Here is a 24,772-nt window from a genome sequence, read left to right on the forward strand (position 1 = left end):
TTCTAATATTGTCTTTTGAAAAGCAAATAATACAAAATAACAAAAAATAAATTTTTTAAAGGCCAATTTATTAGTTTTAAAAAGTAATACATCTTTCGTGTGTCAGATCAAGGGAACTTTTGCCAAAGCCAAGGTCAGTGAGATTTTCTAAGTCTCCTTTTATAAATGTGTAGTCTTAGCTTTTACATTTAAGTCTATGATACTCTTCAAGTTAATTTTTATATATGGTGTGAGCTAAGGGTAGAAATTCATTTGTTCACATATGGTTATTTAATTGTTTAAGCACCATTTGCAGAAAACATTATCATCTCTCAATGGAATAGCCCTGACATTTCTGTAGAAAAGCATGTCTGTAGAAAATTAATTGACTATAATATGTGTGGGGTTATTTCTGTTTCCTTAATTTTGTTTCATTGATCTAGTTGTCTACTTATATGTCAATACAACACTATTTTGGTTACTATAGCTTTATAACAAGTCTTGATATCAAGTAGTGTTTGTCATCCTATTTTGTTCTCTTTCTAACTTGTTTTGGATATTATAGGGCCTTTGCATTTTCATATAATTTTAGAATCAACTTGTCAAGATATACAAAATAGTCTCCTGGAATTTTTTATTGGGATTACACTGAATCTATATATTAATTTGGGGAGAACTGACACCTTAACAATATTAAGTTATGTGGTCTATGAACACGGTACATCTCTTGACTTATTCAGTGCTTCTTTAACTTCTCTCAGTAAAGCAATGTTTCATAAAGTGTATAGGTCTTACACATCTTTTGACAAAACTATCCTTAATTATTTTATATTTTTGATGTTATTGTATATTTTTAACAAAAAATTTCAACTGTTCATTGCTAGTGTACAGAAATACAATTGATGTTTGTATGTTGACCTTGTATCCCAACATTCTGCATTAACAGAAGCATGGATAAACCAACTGTGATATAGTCATTCAATGGAATACTAAAAAATGGAAAAAATTATCAATATATGCAGTGACATGATGAAACTCAAAATAATTACGCTGAGTGAAAAAAGACAGACAAAAATGAATAAATATTGTATAATCCCAAAATGTATATTAATCTATTGTGACAGAGTTATCAGTGATTGCTTGAGAGTTGAGTGAGAGGAGTCGGGGAGAAAGTTTACACAAAAGGAAGAAGGAAACTTTTGGGGGTGATGGCTATGCTCACTCTCTTCATTGTGGTGATCATTTCACAAAGTGTATGCAAATGTCAAAAGTTTAATTAGGTGCAGTTTATTATATGCAATTATACCTGAATAAAGCCATTTCTTTCTTTAAAAAGTCTTTGTTAAAATGAAATTTCCTGCTGAAGAAAAAGGAGCTGCCTTGGTTGAAATATTTGGGGCTCTCTTCTTGTTCCTCTCAGCAGGCCTAAAACAGTCCCGCAGGGACTAGTTTAAAGACTATTTAAAGAGTTAGTCTGATTTCCCCATTGTACAGATGGGAAAATAAGAATAAGTCTCACAGCTTAGTCAGCTGTATAACTAACAAAAACTTAGGTCTTCTAATTCCCTGCTTGGTTATCTACTATATTCATTTCCTTTCTCTTTAGGTTACCTATCACATGTTTTCTCTTTATATTTTGAAACAGTAGATTTAAAATCATACTCTGTAAATCCATTCTTAAAAGGTGCTTTGTGGACCATCATTTATCACTGGGGAAGGGAGGTGTGATTAAGGGGTAAATTTAAAGGGTTAAGAGCTCAGAGTCTACCACTCCTGGCCCTCCTACCAGATCAACTCTACTTTTATCTATTTTATATTTTGGATTTTATATGATGATCAATTTGAGAATAGCTGTTCACCAAGTTTAAAAACACTTTTCCAGTTACAACATCCTTGATAAAATATCCAAGGAACAAAGCTTTCCTGTAGAAACTATTCACTTTTAAAGCTGTAACCTTGAAATACTTAACCTGCTATCCTCTCACTCTGACTCCCATCTTTTTCATAGACATGAAGACTATTTATTTATTAAGAGAACCATGAGATTGATGGGATTCAGTGTTTTAATTACATGTATGTGTGTCTGTCTGTTGAACTTGCAGGAAAGGGTGACGCTGATAAGAGACCTTAATTGTTTACCTGTAGCCGGGGCAGAATGATATCACAGACTCTCTCACTGTGCAGTAGCTCATCAATAAACTCATCCACATGCATCAGTTCAAACTCTGAAAGAGAAATCACTAGCTCAAGCAACCTGGAAATAACAGATTTAGATAACCAGAAGGTAAAAGGTGTGTAAGACTCTATATAAAACATCTAACAGAGTGCTTTGAATAGAAAGTATGAATTTTCTGCCACTTCCCTTTCCAATGCACTTTCACTAGTAAAGCTACTGCAACGTAGTAATCACACAGTGGGCACTATTGTTAAACATGGGCTCAAATTACTGTTCTTTTGGCCTTGTCATCACTACCTGTCTTGACTCTTCCAATCCACCTTTATTAAGGCCATTTATATTGCAGACCTCTTCTAGGAGCTGAGAATGAAGGCATGAATGAAGCTGTCCCAACTAGCAGAAAAGACAAACCTAAAAAGCACGCATAAACGTGGGACAGAAATCCTAGAATGAGATGTGACTCAGCACCAAGGGATTGAGAAAACCTTCTCAATCGAAAGGGGGGAGAGAGAAATGAAGACAAAATAAAGTGTCGATGGCTGAGAAAGTCCAAACAGAGTCGAGAGGTTATCCTGGAGGTTATTTTTATGCATTAAATAGATATCACCTTTTTATTTAAGGCATAACAGAGGCTGGAGGGAACTGCCTGAAAATGTAGAGCTGTGTTCCAGCAGCCATGTTTCTTGAAGATGATCGTATAATGATATAGCTTTCAGAATGTGACTGTGTGATTGTGAAAACCTTGTGTCTGATGCTTCTTTTATCTACCTTATGGACAGATGAGTAAAACATATGGATTAAAAATAAATAAATAATAGGGGGAACAAATGTCAAAATAAATCTAGTAGACTGAAATGCTAGTGATCGATGAATGGGGGGTAAGGGGTATGGTATGTATGAATTTTTTTCTGTTTTCATTTCTTTTTCTGAATTGATGCAAATGTTCTAAGAAATGATTATGATGATGAATATACAACTATGTGATGAAAAAAGAATGTTCCTATTGTATGCTGATTGGTTTTATTAATAAAAATTTTTAAAAAGCAAGCATAAACAGTTGTGAATTATATTGAGGTGATCTTCTTGAGTAGATCATATTAAATCGAGTACAATTTCTCACGTGAACCCACTATGTTTCTGAATATAGAATCTGTATTTTATACAGTACATGGAGTGACAGTTTTTCAGAATTTTCATAGTGAACATTACTTTAGTTCCATGGTTCTTAACCAGGGGTGATTGTGTCCCCAATTAGGGGTATGCCACTGGCATCTAGTATGTAGAAGGCAGGGATATTGCTAAACATTGTATAAAACAAAGGACAACACACTACATTGGACCATGAATGTCAATAGGTTGAGAAACCCTGTCTTAATATAACCATAAATAAGTAACTCCATGAGGACCATGACCATGGGTTGGTTGACTAAATACCTATTGGCACTTAATAGGTATTTAGTCAATGAATGAATCCATAAGTTGATAAAAGTTTAAAGTATAATACTAATTTTTAACCTGCTACTGTTAATGAAATATGCAGAGGGAAAAGGCAAATGTTATCAACCTTTTGTTATGACACTAAGTGAGCAGAAAGAGTTTTGACTGTATTACCCTAATTCCTCTTTACGACAGAAAGTGCCACTTTGTAAAAGGTATGGAGCTGCCCCTCTTGGATATACTTATTATTTTTCAGTGGAATTCCTACATAAGTTTGAGTACACTTAATGTATATACTGCAATGTGAAGTATGGTGCTGGAGAAGCCAGTAGAAAGAACTGTGAGGGTGTTGTATATGGAAAACGGAATTTGTCTGGGAGGGTTAGAGAAGGCTTTTATGGAGAAGGTAATTCTGGAGCCAGATCTTGTGAAATGAGTATTAATTTGCACAGCACTTACAAAGACTTTAAAGCCTGAAAGGAACAGAACAAATTCAAGGAAGAGTAAGAAGATTAGCATACAGGGAGCACATGATGCAAGGCAAGTATGCAGCAGGCATGGGCAGACTGAACAAGGCCAACAGGAAGTTACTAGTCAGATGGAGTATTTTCTGTGAGGGAGATGGATGACCTGGATGAAGACAGAAACAACAAAAAGAAAAGCGGCAATCACATTATATATGACACTGTGAAGAGCAGAGGTACTGGTTAAATACAAACTGGCTCAAGGATGAGTCTCCAGAGACTTGGCAGTACTCACCCCCATTGCGGTTCTGGCTCTTGATTTTCCGATAGTCATTGTACAGAGGCTCCAAATACTTGTAGCAATCAATTGCAGTGCCTGTCAGCCTCATGTAAAGCGCCCCCAACATGCGGACATACCTGACAAAGAGATGACAATTTAAACAACAGACCATCCTGAGAAGTTCCTAAGGTTTTACAACTGTCTTTTCTCATGACATTGGTAGATAAGTTTTTCTTCTTTTTGGCAGATGAGAAAACGGCAATTCTAGAGGCAACATGGGTTGGTAGAGAGATCTAAAATACAGAGATTTGGATTCAAGTTCCCACTCTACCATTTACTGGTTGTGGGAACCTGAACACACTGCTTAACTTTCAGTCTACTATATCATCTTTAAAGTTGGGATAAAATCTATTTACCTCACAGGATTACTGTAAGAATCAAATGAAACCCTAAATATAACAACAGAGGTATAGGAGATATTTAATAATACACAAGAATCAGTACACAGAGATGCGAATATTTAAATTGCTAGGCAGCAGAATGTTGGTTCTGGAAAAAAGTCAGTCATCTGGGTTCAAATTCTGATTCCATCACTTACCAACTTTAGTGACACTGGCAAATTATTTGTTCCCTCAATCCTTGTAAAATGATGTACTTAATTTATGGGCTTAGTGTGAATATGAAATGAGAAATTTTGTAAAGTGCCAAGTATAACACATAACATACAGTAAGTATATAACAAAAGTTAGCTATTTTCTAGTTGTTAATGTTTTCTAAGACTTCTTCAATTTCTTTTTTTCCCTATATTCAATTACCTAATCAAAGCTCCACTGGATAACTAATAGGCATCTGAAACTCAACAGTTCCAAAATCAACTCCTCATTTCCCCCAAAAACCTATTCCTCCCTTACTGTTTCCCATTACAATATATAGTACCATCATTCACCCAGCTTCTCAAGCTGACTAGCAGTCATCCTTTGGTATTTTCTTCCCTTTACATCCTATTTCCCTTCAAAATATATCACTATCTGGACACCTGTCGTCACCTCCACTTTTGTCAATGCCACCACGGACTCTTCATTAGATTACCATAACAGCTTCCTAAAAGGTCTCTCTACTTCCTTTCTTGCCATCCTTCCTCCCAAATCTCCCTCCCCGCAAAAGTATACACTCCACACCAGGCAGAAAGGTCCTTCTAAAATGTAAGTCAGATCACATCATTCCGTTAATTACTATAATTACTACAATGGCTTCCCATCACACTTAGAAGAGATCCAAAGAATTTACCACCTCCGAGTCCTACATGATCTCTCCCTGTCTTCCCCTATCTCCTTAAGCTCCCTGCACTCCTATCACACTATACTTGCTCTTCCCCATAAGCCAAACTTATCAATATTACAGGACTTTAGATTGTTCCCTCTGCCTGAAATACTCTTCTTCCAAATCTGAAATAACTAGTTCTCTCACATTTAGGTTTCTGATCAAATGTTGAATCTTACATAATAAACCTAAATACTTGGTTTCTCATTACAGCAAAAGATTGGAAACAACCTAAATACTCACTATGATACCTCTATAACTGTGAAGCAGCATAGCATGGTAGCTAAGGACACAGACACTAGAGTCAGACCACTTGGATTCAAATCCCACCGCTACCCCAATCCTTGTCTGTAAAATGGGACCAACAGTAGCATTATGAGAGACTGTTTAGTGTAATGGTTAAAAGCATGAACTCTAGAGCAAGACCACCTAGGTTTTTATCCTGGCTCTGGAATTATGAAACTTTGTGATCCTGGGAAAGTTACTAAATGGCTCTGTGTCTCAGTGCTGTTTAAATCTTTAACATAGGAACAATAAAAGCACTTACCTCATAGCAATATTGTCAGCATTCAATGATCTAATATATGTAAAGTGTTTAGAACATTGCCTGGCATCTTCTAAGTGCTAGCTCTTATTATTAAGATGTCCCTATAATGGAATATTATATTGGCATTAAAGAGGAGAAAGATCTATGAGCACTGATATGGAAGAATTTCCAAGATCTACTATTAAGTAACAAGAGTAAGGTGCAAAGGAGGGTGAACACATGCTATAATTTGTGTACAAAAATAGAAAAGTAAAAAAAAAAAATCTGTTTACTTCTATATGCATGAAATTTATGGATGGAAACATAAGAAAATAATATCAGATTCCTACAGACAAAAATTGGATGGGCTGAGGACCACAATGGAATGGAGACATTTCACTGCAAATATTTTTATAACTTGAATTTTGAACCATATGAAAATACTACATATTCAAAACACGTTAGTTTTTTGTTGATTTTTGCTAGAGGGGAATCTCAGCCTTCTTCATGAGATTTTAACTATTACCCATATTCTATCAAGTCTCAATTTCACTCAGACTTTTCTTTTGCTAAAATTCTCTAGTTGGATGTTCTACAGATTGCTCAAACTGAACTTGCCTAAAATTGAAGCAATTTTCCCAGGCTAGACTCCTTCTCTATTTCTTACCTTTAGGTGACAGACAGGATCAGATTTTCATTTTAGAAACATCACTTTAGCTTTTAGAATGATCTATCTTTGAGAGGAATGAGTCTAGAATCAAGACAGGAGAAATTTAAAAACCAGCCATGATCACCACAATTACCTATGAGGTAGTGAAAGAGGGTAGTGAATTATATTAAAGAAGCAATGGAAATACGTCAAAATACTGATAGTGGTTGATTCTGTAAAATAAGATTATGGATTCCCGCCTCCCGGTCTACCTCCTACTTTTTTTTTTTTACATGGGCAGGCACTGGGAATCGAACCCGGGTCCTCAGGCATGGCAGGCAAGCACTCTTATCTGCTGAGCCACCGTGGCCTGCCCTACCTCCTACTTTTTAATACTTTTCTAAACTTTGTAAAATTTCAACAATGCACACCTTTATTTTATAATTGGCAGAAAAGATACATTTAGAGAATGGAATTTATAGAAACTGGTAATTGGATACAAAGGATGATTTTTAGGTTTCTCACTTGCTAGGTAGTGTAGTCTTTTTACTGAGAGAAGGAACATGGCTAAAGGAACAGGTATAGGGAAAAACATTTTTTTTCCCCAGTTTGCATCATTCAGAGAAATTTCAATTCACATCCTTGTGGATAATTAACTAACATTCTGGCCCTGTTTTCTGCAGCATCATCTACTTGGTCATCTAAGCAAGTAACATGGTAGTCACCTTAGACAGCTTCAACATCCCATTTCAAATCAATCTCCAAATCCTGCGCTTCCACCTCTATATCACTTTCAAATGTTACCCATCCATGCCTCCTGCCACTGCCTTGATTGAGACCCTCATCAAACTGTAGCTGGATGATCACACAAGCCTCTACTCTGTTGTACCTGTCTGATCCTCTGGTTTACTGTTCACCCTACTGTCGGAAGTAACTATCTGAAAACACAATAGTAAATCCTCTTATAACCTGTCATAATTGTCCAGATAAAAACCAAACCCCTTAGCATCTTACAAAAAAGCAATCATTATCGGGTCCCTGACTACATCTCTCTATTCTCCATTTTGCTACTACTCCAAAGTGCTTACCTGATTTAAAAAAACACCCAGGACTACTTGTAGTTCTCATACACAATACTCCTCTTCATGTGCCTATACCTTCATTAAATGCTATTCCCTCTGCCTGGGTCATATATTTCCATGTAAATCCAAAACTCAGTTTAAGAATCACTTCCATTCTCTGAAAACTCCAAATCCCAGGCTGATTTAGATGCTCCCTCTTTCCCTATGCCCTCTTTCATAGCATACTGTATACACTTATAAGAGCACTTAATACATTGTATTATCTGTTTCTTTATTTGAGAAGCAGAATAGTGTCATAAAATCTATGGATTCTGAGGTCAGCTTCACCACCTACTACTAGCTATTTGACCTTGGGCAAATTACTAAATCTCCCTGTGCCTCAGTTTCTTTACTTGTAAAATAGAAGCCAATAATTTAATAGGGTTACTGTGAAAGTTAAATGAATTACTCTATGTAACGGCCTTAGAACAGAGCATAACACATAATAAACTATTATTATGTTGTCTCCTACACTAATCTGGGAACTCTTTGAGAATGGAAAATAAAATAATAGAGCAGTTGACATTTTTTGGGTGTTTAGCATAATAGGCACTGTGTTGTTTTATATGCATTATGTTCTTTAACCCATATATCACCACTATACAGATAAAATAAAGCAAAGAAAAGTACATAACCTCTCCAAGGTCACAGTTAACAAGACATAAAGTCTAGACATGAGCCCAGATCTAACATCAAACTTTTCCCTCTTATTTACCACACTATGTTGTTTTCTACACCCTTAAGCATTCATCCAGTATCTACCAATGTATTAAGCTTTCATTTCTAGCATAATATATTTTCAGTAAATTAGCAAAGAAATCCTCTTTTTGGGGGGGGCTGGGGTGGGTGGGTAAGGAAGTTACCAAGACTGAGGAAGTAAAGGAAAAGATCAATATAATCAGAACAGGCAAAAACAAATTCAAGGGCTCAAGAGCAAAATCCCCGAGTAGAAATCTCTGTGGAACTGAGGCACACTGTGTTTACTCCTCTTAATCAAAGCCCATTTCAGGATTGTCCAAAACTGAAGCTTTTGTATTAAAGTAGTCAACAATGTACTCACTTGAAATCTTCATTTTTGATAAACTCTACAATTATATCCTTCTCAGGTTGAATCTGTAGCATCTTCAAGGTCAAACACAGAAAGGGAGTTGGCTTTATGTTGCCTCCATAGACGCCACCTACAAACCTTAACTCCATGGCTTTATCGACTACAAGTTCAGCTAAAAATACAAACAAAACAAACAAAACCAGGGTGACATCTCAGATGTAATAGGGTTAAGCTTTTCCTGTTCTGAAGTGGAGAGAAGTCAGATAGAGATTTGGTGCTCCTGACATTCGCCACAGTTTAATATTAGGAGAGCAAATGTATATTTGTAATAACAACAGTAATAGCAGCTAATATACACCAAGAGCTTACTACAGGCCAGGTACTGTAATAAGTATTCCATATTATCTCATTTAATCTTCACAACAAGCCATTATGTTAAGTTCCAGCACTGCCCCTATTTTCAGCTGAGGAATCTGCAGCCTAAGAAAGACTGACTTGCTCAAGGTCTGGAGCTATAAAATGGCAGAGTATGGATTTAAATCTAGGCAGCCTAACTTTAGTATTCATGCCTGTCAGCATCATGCTAGGGCAAAAATACCTGGATAGGAGTTAAAAAAAAATTACAACTAAACCAAAATAAACAAACAAAACAACAAATAACAACTCCTTCATAGCTACATAACCTTGAGGAAACTTCTTCTCCTCTAAAGGATGAAGGCATTTACCTCCCAGTGATGATATCAAAATCAAACACTAGTGGTATGACCTCAGCAAGTCATTTGACCTCTCTTCTAGTCTGTCAGCTCAACTGCAAAACTGGAATAAGAAATATACATACTTTATAAGCTTTAGTGAAGATCGAATGAGACAAGACATGTAAAATGATAAGTACCTATGGCACAGAGTAACTATTAAGTAAATGTCCACTACTGTTAATGGAAGTTGCTTTTAAAGTCAGACTGCAAGTATTTTTAGGATAAATTCTATATCTATTAATTCATTCAACTTTACACTTGACAACTTACTGCCAAGAACTGGGCTAAGTACTAGAGATACAGGTATACGGATTAACAAGACAAACACAATCACTACCAATACGGAGTTTACATTCTGGCCGGGCAAAAAAGCATAGAATAAAATATGTGAAAGTGTGATGAGTTGTTCAAAGCTGCAGAATGCAATGAAAATCTAACCTACTGTTAGGGGAAGGAGTGGTGGTTAAACAATGCTTTTCAGAAAAACTGACATTTTTGCTAGGACCAGAGCATAGGGAACTTTGGAAGAGGACTTGGCTTTTCGAGAAAACATCATGAGTTCACTTTTGGACATGCTGAGTTGTCACGTTTCGGAATTAGGGATTTTAGAGCTCAGGGAGACGTGGGCTGGAGAGAGAGGTTTGAAGGCATCTAATATAAGATGTAACTGAAGGTATGATGTGGACGAGGTAATCCAAGGAGAGAGAACTATACCATGAGAAGAGGACCTAAAAGTAAACGTGACACGATTACAAATTTTATCGGCAACTCAGAGAACTCTGTGAGGGGCAATACAACTTAATTTAAAGCTTGAGTTTCAAAGAAAGTAGCCCGACTAAAAGAACCCGACCGAGACGCCCTTAGGCATAAGGCTCTATCAGATTCATCCGCGTCCCTATGGCCAACACAAGAAAGACTTCGCACACAGCTGGCACTCGTATTTGCTTGAATGACTGACATTCTCCCCTCCAATGCCACCCGCCGGCACTGAATCTGTCACGCCCCCAGGGGCCAATCCTACAGGCGCCTAGTCAAGAGAACCGGGCCACAAAGCGGCCGAATGGAGACCGCGCGCTCCCGCTCACCCGTAAGTCCAAAGCACTCCTCTTTCCAGTACTTGGACTCATAGATTCGAGTCCGAATGATCTTCTCCACCAGATACTGAGGGTTGGTGCCGTGGATGCTATGTGCATCTTTCACGGTACGGTTCGCCATTTTAGAAGACCGTCCACGCTGTTTCCGTCGAGTCCTTTAATGCGTCACATCCAGGTTTAAAAAAAACTCGAGAGGGTCGGAGAAAGGGGGAGGAAGTCTAACTGCTTAGACAACCAACTTGACGCCGGAAACAGTGCTGTGTCAGGAACCTCCTTCCGCAAGCCGCATCGCTGCCCCAATCAATCATGGCGGAAGCACGTTTGCGGACGTACAACCTGCGTTTTCCCTTAGGTGGGCGGAGAGGACAGTATGATTGGTGACGTGACAGGAAGACGGCCTGAGGGGCGGGGCGATGCTCTTTGGCGCGAAATTTTCTTTACTCCACCTTCTTTCCATTCCTAGCTAGGTTCGTGCTCTGGCTTCTGTATTGGTTCGCGCTTGAAGCTTGGTTGCGAGTCTTGTAGCTGTAACAAGAGGAGTCCCGCTGGGGCAAATTAGAATTGCTCCAGCCCCTCGAGCTCCTGAAGCGGAGGCGGCGGTAAACGGAGGCATTGCGCCCAAGCCGAGGAAGCTTCGGCCGCCGGGTGAGTCGGTTCCGGCGGGCTGAAGGGGGGCCTGAGCTGCTCGACATGAGGACGTTGTTCTGTATAGTCTCGTTTCTTCCTTCCTTCATTCATTTATTGAGCAGACATTTATTAAGTGCCTTTTAAGTGCGAGGCACAGTTCTATCCCAGTTGGAGCGGTCTTTTAGCCACCCGGATTCCTAAAATGCCTCCCACCTGGATTCCTAAAACCATTCCTCCAGGGCTGAGTTTGCAATGAGGAAGCGGGAAGTCAACAGCAGATGAGCGCCCTAAGACCCTCAGTAATAATTTTAATTACCCCTTCCACCTCTGTTGTCCCTTATAAAACACTCTCATCCGTGTCCGTTTTGAGCTTTGGTGTAGCACTATAGAGAAGGCGGAGCAGCAGGAGTTAGTTGCCCCCATTTTACGGATGTAGCAGTTGCTCTTAGTGAGACTTGCCTAGTTCGCTTTCTTTGACTAAGCGGTCTGGGCCCCTTACCCAGGCCTTCTTTGTCCAGGTGAGCTGCTCTTAACCGCTCGGCTCCTAGCCACCTTCTTTCCAGGAGTGAAATCTCATGGTATCTTTTCTAATTCTACTCTACTGACAGTTGGACGGTGACCGTCGAAAAAAGTCCAGGACCTAAATGAAATGCAGATTTCTTATCCTGGGTTAATATCTGTAAAACTGCATTGAGTCGATATGTCAGTTTGGGGCTTTAAGTGTCATCTGTAAACCGCAAGTAGAATGCCAGTGGACGTTTCGGATGCGAGAGCGTGGTTTACCAAACCCCTCTGCAACACAGGCAATATGTAGATTTTAGTAGGTATGTGAATACAAAGTTTTGTGTCAATTGAATGTGTTTCATAACACTTCTCAAATTATTAGAAAAGAAAAAGATAAGAACCACTGTCCTTTGGAAATAAGTTCAAGGAATTTTCTCACTTAATCGTCAATAATTTTAGAACGATGTCTGGCACACAGTGGATGCTTTAAAAATATTTGTTGAACCAAAGGAAGAGTCTATTATTATCCCCATTTTGTGAGTAGGGAAACTGAGGCTCATTGACCCCTGTCCGTATTTGGGAAACCTAACTTTAATAAGCACACCAGAAATGAGCTCTTTTGGGCGGGCACGTATTAACATTATTCAATTTCACAGCAGGTGTGTAAGGTAAAATGGTTAAATGCACGAGTCATTGGAATCTAACTCTTCAGGATTTAAGACTTTTCCTTACTGTATAACAGTGGAGAAGTTATAATCTTGAAGTAATAATACCATCTACCTTTCATTTTAGCAACTGTTTATTATTCATTATTATTATTGCAACAGCATTGTTCAAGGGTTATTGTGAGGGTTAAATAAGATAAATATATCAAGAATTTTGACTCAGCCTTCTATCATAGTGAATCAGTAAATATCTGCTATTATTAATTTTACTGCAACTCCCTTATCTGTTTCCCTTGGGTGTGCCTCTGGACTGGGTGGTGTGTATGGTCCATATTTCCTATATCTGAGACAGCCAGAGCCTGTAGTGGGTGTCTCCTAACAGCCAAAGCCTTTTCTAGGCTGAGTCAGGCCTGCCTTTTCACCCCATTCCCCACCCTCTTAAAGAATCTGTCTGCTAATGGGGGATGGGAGTCACAGGACAGGAAATCTGCTCTTGATTCCCTTCATACCTCTTCAGAAGATATGAGAATGCATACAAAATAACACATAGAAAAGTACACAGATGTGCGTAAAAGCACACTCAGTGAATTTTCTCAAAGAGAACATACCCAGAAACAAAACATAACCAGCGTGCCAGAAGCCCCCCCTCTCCTACTGTGGCCCCTTTAAGTCACGTACGTTATCTTCTCTTCTGGCTTCTAATACCATAGATCATTTTTGCTTGTTTTGGGACTTTATACAAATAGACTATATTTATATAATACTATATAATATATAAATATAATAATATATAATATAAACATTTATATAATACTATATTATACAAATTATTTGTATAATATAGTATTATTCTCGTGGTGTCTGAGTTCTTTAGCTCAGTGTTATTTTGTGAGATTTTCCTGCATACATTGTTGCATGCAATTGTATTTAGATCAATTTCACTGCTGTATAGTGCTGATATGAGCATTCTAGTTCATATCTCTTGATGATACATATGTATTTCTGTTGGATATATTCCTTGAGTTGGAATTGCTGGGTCATAGGGTATGCATATATTTGCCTTTAGTAGATACTATCATTTTCCAAAGTGGCTGGTAGGCTAAAATATGATCTGGATGTAAAACAGGAGTATGAATTTGATGCCCTTAGGTATATATAAGTACCTTATAGTCAGGGAGATAGTGCCTTTGTATACCAATTTTTGGTTTGAAAAATGAGATCACTACCGGTAAAATCAAATGTCATTCTCAGAGTGGCAAATCAAAGCTGTCTTGATTATTCACTGTTTATAAAGTGTTTACCAGGAAACCCCAATTTTGTATAAAGCCCTACCAGTGGTTTTCATATTCTTTTAGTGAGAGCTTAGTGGGTACTGCGATTTATTTGAATCTTTTGTTTGTATCTCAGCATTTTTTGCCTGATTTCGTGGTGGAAAGGTGAAAAGTTCCAAGTTTACTTCTGACAGTTCCATGTTTAGATCATCCATGAAAAGGAAAATAAACAAAGTTAAGTTAATTTTTAGCAAACGATTACTGGATATTATGGATCCACATTCATTTTTTACTTGAGTATAAACTTTCTATTTGTTTTTACTTATCAGGCAGTTTTTGCTGTTCATTTCCATAATCTTAATTATAATTAAATTGATTTTAGTAGTAATATTAAACAATTATAATTAAACCATCAACAATGTAATATAAAACTTAATTAAATAGTTTAAGACATGTTGTAAATGTACTTAATAATAATTATTAACTTTTTTGTAGGCCAAATACTCACCCAATATCTTTTCTTCCTTTTGCTATTATTTTGTCAACTTCTTAAAAGTGGAAACCCCAGGCGGTCCACGGTGGCTCAGCAGGCAGAGTTCTCCCTGCCATGCCAGAGACCGGGTTCAATTCCTGGTGCCTGCCTATGCTAAAAAAAAAAAAAAAAAAAAGTAAATACCTTATTAGTCAAAATGGTCCCCAGTATAATGTAGACATATTGCTATAGAGCTTTAGGAAACCAGCTTATTTAATTGGGATGTTGGTATGCTTTTCTAATTCTGTTATTTTCAACATAGACTAAAATTTTTGGTATCTCTGCAGGTAATCCAGAGCAATTCTGTCAAACTGGGTGTTTTTATTTTTAGACCCCTGTTTTGTCAAATTTTGGCTCTATGAAGAAGGCATTGATTTAGGAAAAAGTTTTTTTATTACCTAAGCTTAAAATAATGGATCAGAATTATCACTAGGACTAGTAGTTTACAGTTTCCAAATTACAGAAAGGGTTGTTATATATGTGTTTTTGGATTTTGGATTTACATTTCTATTTTAAACACTAGAAGTGTCTTTTTTTTTTTCCCCAAGTACTAAATGCAAGCCTTCTTTTTTAGCTCTTCACAATACTCATATCTAGGACCTATCAGCTACAAAGAACAGTACCTTTCAGCTGTCAGAGCAGTACGGGTTAGTGACACTAATTGTTTTTAAATGTACATGGAATGATACACCTGACAAAACTCATTGCAAATCCTCATTTCATTCTGCCTTACCAATTTCTATTCATTAGTCAATATTTTCTGCACAGGAAACCTGTAAATAAATACCCTTTCCTCCTGTAACAGACACATACCTGGTCCCCTAATACTCAGTAACATTTAACTTTCTTTCTGCACTTCTTGCCATTTGCCTTTTATCTAGATTGTAAGTGTTGTAAAGACACTTAAAATGACTGTATCATTGTCATTTAGTTCCAAATTGCTGTATATTTCACTCCTGTTTTTGGGCCTTGGACTAGTAAGTATTGCTAAACATTTATTTTTGTTTCTTTTCTTCCCCTTATCCTTGGATTAGAAGAGGTGCACAACACAGTTCAGTACATTCACAGATGATACTAAATTGTCTGTGTTTACTCTTCCCAGAGCCTGGCTTTTTCCTCAGAGTAACTGTTTCCTAAGACTGAAGTATGTGGGCATATAGTAGGGACAGAAAAGAAAGCTGAACTCATTGCATGCAAGGACTACATCCTAAAATCCTTCAGAGTATTTTCATGTAACTCAGTTAATGACTTTTCCACAGGAACCATGACATCCTATCCCACCAGGCTGAAGACCAGACTGACTTATTCATGGGTTGGCAGGCCATTGTTGGATCGAAAACTGCACTACCAAACCTACAAGTGAGTGATGGGTCTCTTTGGTTGTCCTGGAAAACCTTCAAGGTAAACTGCTAATAATATGTATCTAGACTATTCTAGTTACTACAGATTGAGGATTGAGGGATGGTAAGTAGGATATGATTCTAAGTGGGGGTTTTGTCTGATACAAGAAGATGATAGAATAAATATAGCAGTTAGAGATAGGGGAATAAATTATGTCAAGCTAGTGAAATTTGAAATGTATGATAATATATCTATTTAAGGTGGGTTTTATGTAATTATGCATGATAACAGGGTAGGATTAGATGTCGTTACCATGTCCTTCCCAGCCTTAGAGATCTCTGAACAATTCATCTTATTGGGCAGCTTTCCAGCCTTGGGACGCCTTTGCCTGTTCTGTGTGAATAACTGAGACAATTTAGGGTTCGTATTAAAGCCTCCAAATCTTCTTCTCTCATGCTAAAATAATTCAACCCATTTCCTCTACTCTTGCATATAACTAGGGGAATTGTTTTCCCAGTAGGAGAATTAGTCAGCAGAGAGAAACTATTTAGGGCACTTCCTAGTTGGAAAGCACTTTTTTTGTGCTCGCAGGGTCTGAAGATCTTGGCCCACCCTAAGCAATTTCCTAACATGCTTCTCTGTTACTTCCTAGAGAAATGTGTGTGAAAATAGAAGATTATTCGGCTGAGATTCACATCCAGGTTGGACAGTTTGTGTTGATTGAAGGGGATGATGATGAAAACCCATATGTTGCTAAATTAGTTGAATTGTTTGAAGATGGTAAGCTGGAGTGAAAACCATTCCCTGTGAGTGATTGGGAAGTGCTAGTTGGAGGGATAGGGAAAATTCCTGATTTCTATGTTCATATATCCATTCAGGGCACCTTTGACTGTGAAGTGAGGTCACTTAAGCACTAGTTACACACTCTTTATCTATTGAACTTTTATACTCTCCAGAGCTGTGTTGGGTAAAATGGATTGGGGGAGGGGGGGGAGAAGCGTTTAGCTTCTCTATTATTGTTAGGGGTGGGTAAGAATGGCCATTAAGATAGGATTTTTGGAATGGAGAGTGAGGATAAATTCAGGAAGAATGGGAATTGTAGATGATTTGCACTATGATAGTGATGTGTCCTTTAATTTTGTCATAAAGAAGTCCGTAATGAATGTTGCAAGTGCAACTTCTTTACATTGGAGGTAAGTTGGATTGGGAAGGTATATCATTTGGTGTGCGGTCAGGAAAACAAAAACACTTTAGGTATTTTACTCAGGGGAACTTGATTTCAAGTGATGAGCAAACTGAAGTTAAAAAGGGGAAGGTAATGATTTTCCAGAGATTACTAATAGCAGGAAGCTACTACTGTCTGCAAGGCTGGAGGAGCAAGAGGGAACGTTGTGTTAATCAGAGCCTACTAGCCCACGCCCCTAGCCTCAGATGAATTTCTGAGGTTCTAACTTCTTGCTGAACACAGGAGAGTATGGAAAGGTGGATATGGGGCAGAGCTCCAGAAGGAGGATTAAGAAGAGAGGTGGCAATTTGGACACAAAACTGCATCTTCCAAAAGCCAAGAGAGGAATTACATGATAGTCTGTCCAGTAGCAATATGTATGCCTAAAAGAAGGAAGTGGCTGCACAGGAGGAGATAAAGATGTGTTACATTGTACAGATGGGAGGACTGTACCACTGTGGGGGAACACATCAACAGAGGCTTGGACTTTTAGTATTTTTATTGACAATTCTTCCTACCCATATACTCCGTACATGGGTTGCAATCAGTGGCTCAGTATCATCACATAGTTGTGTATTCATAACCATGATCATTTTTTGAACATTTGCATCACTCCAGAAAAAGAAAAAATGTGTACATCCCATATCCCTTACCCTTCTCTCTCATTGACCACTAGTATTACCATCTACCCAATTTATTTTGCCCCTTACCCATCCTATTATTTATTTATTTTTTTATTTTTATTCATCCGTCCTTATTCTGGATAAAAGGCACATCAGACACAGGGTTTTCACAATCACATAGTCACATTGTAAAAGCTATATTATTATACAGTTGTCTTCAAGAATCAAGGCTATTGGAACACAGCTCAACAGTTTCAGGTACTTCCCTCCAGCCACTCCAATACACCATAAACTAAAAAGGGCTATCTATGGTGCGTAAGAATAACCTCCAGGATAACCTCTTGACTTTGTTTGAAATCTCTCAGCCACTGAAACTATTTCGTCTCATTTCTCTCTTCCCTCTTTTGGTCAAGAAGGCCTTCTCGGTCCCATGATGCTGGGTTCTGGCAAATTCTGGGAGTTTTTTCCCACATTGCCAGGGAGATTTATATCCCTGGAAGTCATGTCCCACGTAGTAGGGAGGGCAGTTAGTTCACCTGCCATGTTGGCTTACAGAGAGAGGTGACATCCGATCAACAAAAGTAGTTCTCTGTGGGTGACTCAGGCATAATTTTAAGTGGCTTAGCCTATCCTTTGCAGGAATAAACTTCGTAGGAGTCAACCCCAAGATCGAGGGCTCAACCTCTTGATTTGATTGTCCCCACTGCTTACAAGAACATCAGAAATTCTTCACATGGGGAAGTTGACTATTTCCTCCTTTCTCCCCAGTCTCCCAAGGGGACTTTGCAAATACTTCTGTATTCACTGCCCAAATTACTCTGGGATATATCAGGGCATCACACTAACCTGGACAAACAAACAAGATCTCATGCCCTTTTCAAGATTTCATGTACTTATGGTGTTCGACTAAACTGACCATACAAGTTAAATTAGGTAATGCAATACTCAAAATAAAAACTTTGCACCAACTAAACATATCTCCCTTTGGTCTGATATAAAAGTTGAAGTTTAGAATATGGACAATATCATCCTTTACCCTGTACTTTCATCTACCCCAGTCCTATCCAGATCAGCTTCATATTAACAGTCGAAGTCTTCTTTTTCACCTTTTTTAAACAGTTCCTGTGTGGGGTACTGTTGACTTTCATGGCTTCAGAGCTCTAACTCTGAGTCTCAGGTATCACATACATACCCAAAGTTTCTAGGAATGACCAGGTTGTAAACAAACAGCTCAGTATCTCAGAATTTAGAAATAACAGTTACAACTCCTGAATATATGTGACTGCTGTAAAGCTTGCATGTAGGATCCTTACAATAGGCCCCCACTTGATAACCTACACTCTGGATTTCAGTTCACTGAGGTTTTTTTTTTAATTAATTTTTTTTTTAAATATAACAAACACAAACATTCTTAACTTATGATCATTCCGTTCTACATATATAATCAGTAATTCACAATATCATCACATAGTTGTATATTCATTATCATGATCATTTCTTAGAACATTTGCATCAATTCAGAAAAAGAAATAAAAAGAAAACAGAAAAATTTTCATACATACCATACCCCTTACCCTTCCCTTTCATTGATCACTAGCATTTCAATCTAAATTTATTTTAACATTTGTTCCCCCTATTATTTATTTTTATTCCATAGTTTTACTCGTCTGTTGATAAGGTAGATAAAAGGAGCATCAGACACAAGGTTTTCACAATCACACAGTTACATTGTGAAAGCTATAGCATTATACAATCATCTTCGAGAAATATGGCTACTGGAACACGGCTCTACATTTTCAGGCAGTTCCCTCCAGTCTCTCCATTACATCTTGCTAACAAGGTGATATCTGTTTAATGTGTAAGAATAACCTCCAGGATAACCTCTCAACTCTGTTTGGAATCTCTCAGCCATTGACACTTTGTCTCATTTTGCTCTTCCCCCTAGTTCACTGAGTTTTGATATTATAGTTAGTCCATTTGAGTGAAGCATGATAATATTTGTATTTTTGTTTTTGGCATTTCATTCAACATACAGTCCTTAAGGTTCATTCACCTAGTTGCATGCCTCACAGCTTCATTCCTTCTTGCAGCTGCTCAGTGATCCATTATACACCATAGTTCCCCTTCCATTCCTCAGTGGTTATACCCTCATGTCATCTCCATCCATTTGAGTGAATAATTTGAACACTGCCGCCATAAACACCAGCATACAAATGTCCATTCCTGTCCCCACACTCAGTTCCTCCAGATACATACCTGGCAACAGAATTACAGGATCATAGGGCAAGCCCACCCCCAGCCTCCTGTGGAACCACAACACTGCTCTCTAAGGGGCTGCACCTCTCAGTTTCCCTACCAACAGGAAATAGGTACATCTCTTTCTGCATGTTTACTCTAGCACTTGTTTCTCTCTCTTCATTTTTAAAGTTTTAGTCGCACATCATACACTCCAACCTAAGTAAATAGACATGAGAGACTTGGACTTTTATGTTTCGATTGTAGAATCATCTGTGTGATACTCCCTTAAATGCTTCAGTGTTGCTTCCTATTGAAACAGAACTCGAAGGATATTAAGGAATGATGAGAAAGAGAGAAAGAAAGGAAGAAAAGAAAGACAGACACAGATGGGTTCAGGGGGTCTGAAGCTTAACTTTACATCAGACGTCAAACAACTTTATTCTTATCCAGATCCTGCTTAAATACTGCAGGGTGACAAAAGGCATGCATGCATTTCTTGAAAGAACAGAGAGCTTATTTTTCAGTGCTCTGTTCCTTCATACTTAACATAACCATTTGGGGTAAACATTCTCTTCCTCCCAGACTGCTCTACATAACAATCTCCACAGTTTACTGCCGCCATCCTGAGGCCAGCTGCTCCCAACAAAACCTGCAGGTCTTGTTTTAACCCTTGGCTCCTACACTTCAGTATTTCTCTGAAGAACTAAGGAAGAGAAGGAACAATGCTGATGGCACTGAACAGTATATGTCCTTCTACTTGGAGCTTGTGCATACATTTGCCAGAAGTCATCACAGTAGATCATGTCCTGGTTCTTGCTAGGATTTTTACTTTGCCGCTATTTCAGCTTCTTTATAATCACTGATGATTTGCAATATTAATTTGTTAAGTTGTGATTAGAGTAGCTCCTCTCAAATACTTTTTATAATTCCTTAGTTCACTGATTGCACCTTAGGAAGTGGAGCAAAGTGGGAGGAGCATGGGTGTTGGGCAGAGGTGGATTGCTACTGGTTGGTCCTGGGACCTTTGACAAATTATTTAAGGTCCCTGTAACTTGATTCTTCACCTATAAAAGGGGGATAGCCATAGTACTTACCTTGTGGGGTTAGGATTAAAAGTAATACATGTAAAGTGCTTAGCACAAGGTCTGGCACATAGGAAGGACTTGATGATGTTTATTTTAGTAGGTGTGTTTGTGCATTTCCTTGACATTCCCTTTTCCACCTAATCCCTCTCTTAGATTCTGAACCTACTTTCAAGAAACGTGCTCAAGTACAGTGGTTTGTCCGATTCTCTGAAATCCCTGTACGTAAACAGCATTTGTTGGGCCGGAAGCCTGCTGCACATGAGATATTCTGGTATGATTACCCTGCCTGTGATGGCAACATTAGTGCTGAAACCATCATTGGCCCTGTGCAGGTAGGTGGTGCCTTGAGCTTAGCTCTATCTTGAAACTTATTTCTGTCTGCTTCCTAAACTGCTTGACCTCAAAAATATTGTTGGCTCTAATTAACCACGCAGGAAATGAGTTTTTACCAGTCTCTTTGTTTCCCTGCCTGCTTGATCTCGACAGACAGTTATTGAGAGCACTTACCATTTGTTAGGAACCTCCTAGAGGAAGTGACATTTAGGTTGTGACCTGAGGGATGAACAAGAACTAGCAAGTGTATCTCAGTGGGAAATTATATTTAGCTGTGAATGTGGCAGTTATAAAATATCGTCAGGCTGAACACAACTGCTTGAATGAGGACTTCGCCTTGAGTAAATCAGAACAAAGAGGGCTGGTTGATACAAGTAGACTTGTAATAGGGGATTTTATGGTAAATCAGGTGCTACTGAGCTGCTGGTTTTAGGCTGAGTTGACATACTGGCTCGGAGACCAAAGATATCATTTATTTCTGGCGCTCCTCAGGCCTCAAATATTGGATTGGATCGTGATATGAACTGTGCTTGTGGTGATTTGGGTGGTTGGTTTAATGATAGGGCAGAGAGACTTTGGCCTGGCATGACTCCAGTCAGATTTTTCCAGCCTGTGTTCTAGTCTGTGGGCCCAGCATAACACATGGCACGATATAGTGTCATCTCTGAGTTAAATTAGTGAAAGAGAGAAAGCTAGCATAGCAAAAGGCAGATGTAGAAGTTGAAGAAGCATCAGGATAGAAAGATCTGGAAAGGCGGAAGAGAGGAAGGAAGGAGATATTTTAGGCAGAAGCAAACAATGGGAATGACGAAGACCGTGACAAGCCAAGCTTTGATTAGTAAAGGAAGGCCATTTTGAGGAGTACTTGGTAGGTAAAATGGGGCCAGATGTTAGAAAGCATTGAAAAGCAGTCTTAAGTAATTTGATCTGGTAACAGTGGGGAGTCATAGACTTTTGAGCAGGGGAGCATGCTTAGAGAAGTTTTTGTGGGAAAATTTGGCAAGGGGGAATAGGATGTACTGGAAATGAAAGCAGTGTAGAGTATGGGTATCAGCTGGGGAACAGTCTGGAAATAATCTAGGAGTGAGATGATGTGTACTTGAACAAGTGTAGCGGTAGTAGGAAATAAGAGGTGAAGCCAATGAATTTCAAAAATGAAACAAGATAAATAATTTCCTTTTAATATTTCATTGACATTTTTGAAGTCATTACTGATTAAATGAGTAAATGCTTTATAAATATTGAGTATTCCTATGTATTTTTCTGTCAGTATGCTGTACCATATCTGTGCCTCTTTGAATAGGAAAAGCAACATTCCAGGATAAATGCAGACTTAAATGGTTTTAAATCATAGCTGTAATGGAGTATTCCTTGATTCTTTTGGTCCTGATTTCTTCCTACTCATCTACATACCCCAATTCAGGTAGTCGCTTTGGCCCCAGATGAAGAGATACCTGTGAATCTGAAAAATGAGAAGATACTGTTTGTGAAACTATCCTGGAATGAGAAAAAGTTCACACCACTGTCCCCAGAACTATTTGTGGAGTTGGGTAAGCTACAAGAAGGCATCCCCAGGTGCAAGAAGCCTATGGGAGATAAGAGTAAGGGCACAGAAAGCCCTTCTCCGACCACAGCAGAGCATGTGTTCAAAAGGATTGAATTAAGGCACTCCATCTCCAAATCTTGTCAAACTTCTATCCATCCTGTCACCCCACAAGCAAGAAAAAGGCTGGAGCTCAGCAGTAAGTGTGCAATGGGTGATGTGGATAATACTGGGGCTAAAGGACTATGTAAATATTATTCAAGTGACAATATTGAGTTTATGTAGCATTAGCCAGGTGCTGATTGGACATGTGTAGAAGTGTCCTATTTCCTGGAGACCTCCTGATATCTATCAATTTATCATTGGCTGGGTAGCTGGCCAGGTGAGCCTTAGGATTACTTCCCATTGTGAGACTGCTCCCTGTTGTCTGGTGTTTTTCTAAACACAACGATGAACACACAACCCCCTTTCTGGTATCAGTAAATTTCATGCACTCTTGATGTGCTAGTCCCTGGAACCCAAAGACCTATCTACATTTTAATAGGGGAGTCTTAAAACTCAAGATGCACAATAGTCTCTTATGTACTCAAATATGGGAATATTCAAGGTTCTTTGGAAGCACAGAGACCCAGGTCCGGGAGACGGAGGGAAAAGAAGCAATCTAGGATGGCTCTTGGGTTTCTGAGTTTAGAGGAAGCTTACTGGATGAAGAAATAAAATATCATAAGACTATTTCAGACCAATTAAATGCTAAAATGGTACAAGATGAGTGTGGCGTGTGTGTAAGACTTGACTAGAGTAAAGATGCTTGTTGGACAGTGGTAGGAAAAAGGTTAAAGAATTAGGATGAGATTTGTTTTAACTTCCCAAACTACTTTTTGGTCACTTCCTTGCCCAAAAAGCATCCATGTGTTCTCCTTTTAATAAAGAGTTCTTCTATATAAATTATTTATAAATATAAAATAAATATAAATAAGTGAAAAATTTTAGACTCTCTTTCTTGGCAGACTATTTTAGTGGGAAGATTATAGAATTTGAAGTTAGAAAATCCTGGGCAAGTCCCTTAGAAATCTGGCCACAGCTTTTTGTCCTTGACCTACCATTTTCTCCATGAACTTAGCTGGGCTGTTCTCTTCAATTTGGGGTACTTCTCACACCCAAACTTTTTTTTTTTTTGCTTTTAAAAAGGGGAATTTAATAAGTTTCTAATTTACAGTTCTAAGGCCAAGAAAATCTCCCAATTAAAATATATCCATAGATATGTCCAATCAAAGGCATCCAGGGAAAGATACCTTGGTTCAAGAAGGCCGATGAAGTTCAGGGTTTCTCTTTCAAGTGAGAAGGCACATGGCGAACACAGTCAGGGCTTCTTTCTCAGCTGGAAGGGCACATGGCAAACACGGCTTCGTCTCCTAGCTTTCTCTCCTGGCTTCCTGGTTCATGAAGCTCCCCGGGAGGTGTTTTCCTTCTTCATCTCTAAAGGTTGCTGGCTCATGGACTCTCTGCTTTGTGGTGCTAGTAGCATTCTCTGGTCTCCGAATCTCCTATTCTCCAAAATGTTTCCTGTATCAATCAAGGCCTACCCAAATGGGTGGAGACATGTCGTCACCTAATCCAGCTTAACAACCACTCTTGACTAAATCACATCATCCAGGGAGATGATCTGATTACAGTTTCAAACATATAGTATTGAATAGGGATTATTCTACCTTTATGAAATGGGATTTTGATTAAAAGATGGCTTTTCTAGGGGGCATGCTTCCTTTCAAACCAGTACACTACCTATACATCTGTCTTGTAAGAAATGCTTAAGGGAGATCTTCAGGATGAAAAAGGACATTAGACAGTAATGCAAAACCATATGAAGAAATAAAGAAATTACAAAAGTAACTACATATATAAATACAAAAGCCAGTACTGGGCAGTGCAATGGTGG

The 24,772-nt window shown here is 38.4% G+C and overlaps 2 protein-coding genes across 8 annotated transcripts in view; one reads left to right on the forward strand and one right to left on the reverse strand.

Moving 5' to 3' along the window:
- Positions 1-24,772, reverse strand: part of PRPF38A (pre-mRNA processing factor 38A) — an 83,451-nt gene that overhangs the window by 53,165 nt on the left and 5,514 nt on the right. The window contains exons 2-5 of one of the 2 annotated variants that reach the window (XM_077149654.1): positions 14,425-14,562; positions 9,013-9,172; positions 4,352-4,473; positions 2,119-2,204 (exon numbers count right to left, since the gene is read on the reverse strand). In XM_077149654.1, the coding sequence (XP_077005769.1) occupies positions 2,119-2,204; positions 4,352-4,473; positions 9,013-9,149 (345 nt within the window). In that variant the 5' untranslated portion in view covers positions 9,150-9,172; positions 14,425-14,562. Of the gene's footprint in view, positions 1-2,118; positions 2,205-4,351; positions 4,474-9,012; positions 9,173-10,840; positions 11,203-14,424; positions 14,563-24,772 lie in introns of those variants that run through there. The other variant, XM_077149653.1, reaches the window with a different exon arrangement.
- Positions 10,650-24,772, forward strand: part of ORC1 (origin recognition complex subunit 1) — a 37,251-nt gene continuing 23,128 nt past the window's right edge. The window contains exons 1-8 of one of the 6 annotated variants that reach the window (XM_077149647.1): positions 10,650-10,842; positions 11,313-11,494; positions 14,053-14,150; positions 15,023-15,095; positions 15,708-15,807; positions 16,442-16,569; positions 21,114-21,292; positions 22,717-23,035. In XM_077149647.1, coding sequence (XP_077005762.1) covers positions 14,115-14,150; positions 15,023-15,095; positions 15,708-15,807; positions 16,442-16,569; positions 21,114-21,292; positions 22,717-23,035 — 835 coding nt within the window. In that variant the 5' untranslated portion in view covers positions 10,650-10,842; positions 11,313-11,494; positions 14,053-14,114. Of the gene's footprint in view, positions 10,843-11,007; positions 11,202-11,312; positions 11,495-14,052; positions 14,151-15,022; positions 15,096-15,707; positions 15,808-16,441; positions 16,570-21,113; positions 21,293-22,716; positions 23,036-24,772 lie in introns of those variants that run through there. The other 5 variants (XM_077149646.1, XM_077149648.1, XM_077149649.1 and 2 more) reach the window with 5 other exon arrangements.

This window comes from Tamandua tetradactyla, chromosome 2, assembly GCF_023851605.1.
Source record: "Tamandua tetradactyla isolate mTamTet1 chromosome 2, mTamTet1.pri, whole genome shotgun sequence".
Taxonomy (NCBI): Eukaryota; Metazoa; Chordata; class Mammalia; order Pilosa; family Myrmecophagidae; genus Tamandua; species Tamandua tetradactyla.